At 34.2% G+C, this 3,538-nt stretch overlaps 1 protein-coding gene across 3 annotated transcripts in view; it reads right to left on the bottom strand.

Annotated features, from left to right (window-relative positions):
• The window catches only part of LOC107757329 (delta(14)-sterol reductase), a 7,898-nt gene that overhangs the window by 2,883 nt on the left and 1,477 nt on the right, over window positions 1-3,538 (bottom strand). For all 3 annotated transcript variants that reach the window (XM_016574775.1, XM_016574777.1, XM_016574776.1), the window contains one exon: window positions 2,018-2,260. In XM_016574775.1, the coding sequence (XP_016430261.1) occupies window positions 2,018-2,260 (243 nt within the window). The remainder of the gene's footprint in view (window positions 1-2,017; window positions 2,261-3,538) is intronic.

The raw sequence follows: 3,538 nt of genomic DNA, 5'->3' as shown, positions 1-3,538 counted from the left end.
CAATAAGCCCCAAGAAGCCGTGGTTTACAGTGAATTTATAACAGCTAAGGGAGGTTTTAGCCTAACAACGCCCCTTAGCTGTTATAAATTCACTGTAAACCACGGCTTCACGGGGTTTATTGCTTTTATAAAACGGTTATTCCATATAGGTAGTACGGATTTACAAAATAAAACGGAGCAAATAAAGTGTAATGATATTAATAAAAACAGTATACTTCCACCAAACAATGTAGCTCCTCAGAAACAGTTGTGGTTGCAACAAAGTGGTTGCCGAGCAACAGACAAACGTAAACAAAGGTGTATGTTACTTTGTAGAGTAATTTACAACAGCTTCGAACGCGGCTCAACCAATCAGAATCAAGGACCGGAACTATCTGTTTCATAAAAAAGGCTAAACAATTCTGTCATACAACTCTGTGAGTCCATCTTACAAAATGAATCAAGTCACCTTTATTCGTATAGCGCTTTATACGATACAGATTGTGTCAAAGCAGCTTTACAGTGTTAAACAGGATAATAGTGTGTCGATAATGCAGGAGGACAATAGTAAACACTCAGCTAAAGTCAGTTCATCGTTGATTCAGTGATGTCTCAGATCAAACAAAAACATCCTGAAAGAAAACATGTCGAAAAGGTTATTGTCTTGATACTTGTGCCCAATCTCTTATTGTTGCTTAATTAGATATATTTAAATCTGTTGCCATATCAGCTTCATTAGTTATTATATGGCAGATACAGATTCGACATTAAACAAACAATACAATAAACACTTTTTAATACAAAAAAGAACAATAAATACAAAACATTTATAAAATTCTACTTGGAAAAAAAAGACTCAAATTTTGTTGAAAAAGTGTTTCTTGGTCCATCTTACAAAATAATTCCTTAAAGTTTATTCTAATAAAAATAGTTGTCTCATGACGTTGAAAATTTGGCATGCGTATATATAGAATTCTATAAAAGATTCTTTAAATGCACTTGTGATAAAAATTGTAAAAGTCTTCTTAAGTTTGTCTTACAAGTCCTTCAAAACTTGTTGTCTCATGCCGTTAAGAATTGGAGACCAAACACATGTTTTACAGACAAGGTAGTGCTACAATGGACATTTTGGTGGTTCTTCACCAGTCACTCTTAAAAATAAAGGTTCTACAAAGAGGTTTTTGCAGTGATGTCATAGAAGAACCATTCTGGGTTCCCCAAAGAACCTTTCAGTGTACAGCTCTGAAAAGAACCATTTTTTCTTAGTGTGAAGAACATTTGTGACCCTGGAGCACAAAACCAGTCTTAAGTGTCAATTTTTATAAATTGAGACTTATGCATCATCTGAAAACTGAATAAATCATCTTTCCATTGATGTATGGTTTGTTAGGATAGGACAATATTTGGCTGAGATACAACTATTTGAAAATCTGGAATCTGAGGGTGCAAAAAAATCTAAATATTGAGAAAATCATCTTTAAAGTTGTTCAAATGAAGTTCTTAGCAATGCATATTACTAATCAAACATTAAGTTCTGATATATTTACGGTAGGAAATGTACAAAATATCTTCATGGAACATGATCTTTACTTAATATCCTAATGATTTTGGGCATAAAAGAAAAATCTATAATTTTGACCCATACAATGTATTGTTGGCTATTGCTACAAATATACCCCAGCAACTTAACACTGCTTTTGTGCTCCAGGCTCACATTTTAATAATCCAAAGTACCATTTTCCACTATAAAGAACCTTTTGTGAAATGGAAAGGTTCCATGAATGTTAAAGTTTTGTCATGGAACCATTGATGCCAATAAAGAGTGTTAAAAAAAAACAACTCATGATTTCTTCTAGTATGAACTCTACAATACCTTGAATACACAATTTGATCATGTCTGGAATTACAAGGGTAGATGCATATTTTTCCCACCACAGGATTCCTTTCAAATAATTTGTTATTTTGAGATGCTTCCCATTCAGCTTGCCATATTGATTTGATTAAAGGCTTGAGGTCTGAAGGTGGGATTTTCTCTTACCGTTGAGTTTGTATTTCAAACGCTTTCCATCGCAGCCCATCTTGCCTTCTGTCACCTGTCCCACAGGTAGATAATAGAGCGCCACCTGCAGGACAGTGAATAACAGCACCACGCACACAGACGTCCAGTCCCAGATCAGGGTTCCAGCAGAACCCAGCAGAACCCACGACTCAGAGGAGGACCGGCAGCCATCCAGTATCATTATGAGAGAGATGCCCAACAAAACGCACACCAGAGACAGGTCTGACACACACACACACACACACACACAATCAACAGCCTGAATCACATCATACTGAGGCTTATTTTAAAATTCTTGACATTGCACTAAAACTATTAAGGCAAGACAGTACAGGCAAATATGGAAAAATATTAACTAATAAGATATCAGCATACTTCCTCAGTTGATTAATCAGAATGAATAAAGATGTTTTCTGAAATGTTTAAATATGCAAATGAGACACGGTCTAATTAAATATGCACTAATCTACATACATTTCCAGAACAGAAATGGGTAAAGTCAGGTTCAAAATTCTTGTTTGGTTTAGTTGATATATTAGAGATAAAGGTTTTTACTGTGGGGATTTTGGATTTCTCTTTTCATCACTGCATAAATCAGAAAATACTGTCAACAGCCAGGAATTTTTTTTACACGTTTTTAGGAATAAAATGTTGTATAAATCAATGTGAACAATATATGAACAAACCCTTCAGTAAAATCCTTCAGTATATAGACAGGAATAAAACCCTAAGTTTTGGTGTATGTAAGTACTGCAGAAGTGGAGAAAAAACTCACCGCCTTTAAAAATATGCATTTTCGCTGAAAGAAGATTCTACTTTCACAAAAAAAAAAGTTAAAAGAAAGTATAAAACTAACAATAAAATATAATACAGAAAAAAAATCACCATGTTTTTAGGAATAAAATGCTATATAAATCAGTGTGAATGATACATGAACAAAAAACCTTCAGAATATAGAGAGGAATAAAACTGCTAAGTTTGGTGTATGCAAGTGCTGCTGAAGTGGAGGAGAAAACTTTTGAAGATATGGATTGTAATTGAAATTTTTACAGACGCAAACAGATAAAGTGCAAAAATAAACTCGGGTGAATGATATATGAACAAACCCCTCAGTAAAAACCTTCAGAATATAGAGAGGAATAAAACTGCTAAGTTTGGTGTATGCAAGTGCTGCTGAAGTGGAGGAGAAAACTTTTGAAGATATGGATTGCAATTGAAATTTTTACAGACGCAAACAGATAAAGTGCAAAAATAAACTCGGGTGAATGATATATGAACAAACCCCTCAGTAAAAACCTTCAGAATATAGAGAGGAATAAAACTGCTAAGTTTGGTGTATGCAAGTGCTGCTGAAGTGGAGGAGAAAACTTTTGAAGATATGGATTGTAATTGAAATTTTTACAGACGCAAACAGATAAAGTGCAAAAATAAACTCGGGTGAATGATATATGAACAAACCCCTCAGTAAAAACCTTCAGAATATAGAGAGGAATAAAACTG

This window comes from Sinocyclocheilus rhinocerous, unplaced genomic scaffold, assembly GCF_001515625.1.
Source record: "Sinocyclocheilus rhinocerous isolate Xijiao unplaced genomic scaffold, SAMN03320098_v1.1 scaffold3916, whole genome shotgun sequence".
Lineage (NCBI taxonomy): Eukaryota > Metazoa > Chordata > Actinopteri > Cypriniformes > Cyprinidae > Sinocyclocheilus > Sinocyclocheilus rhinocerous.
Note: the sequence above shows the minus strand (reverse complement) of the source record. Positions and strands in the feature narration are given on the sequence as shown.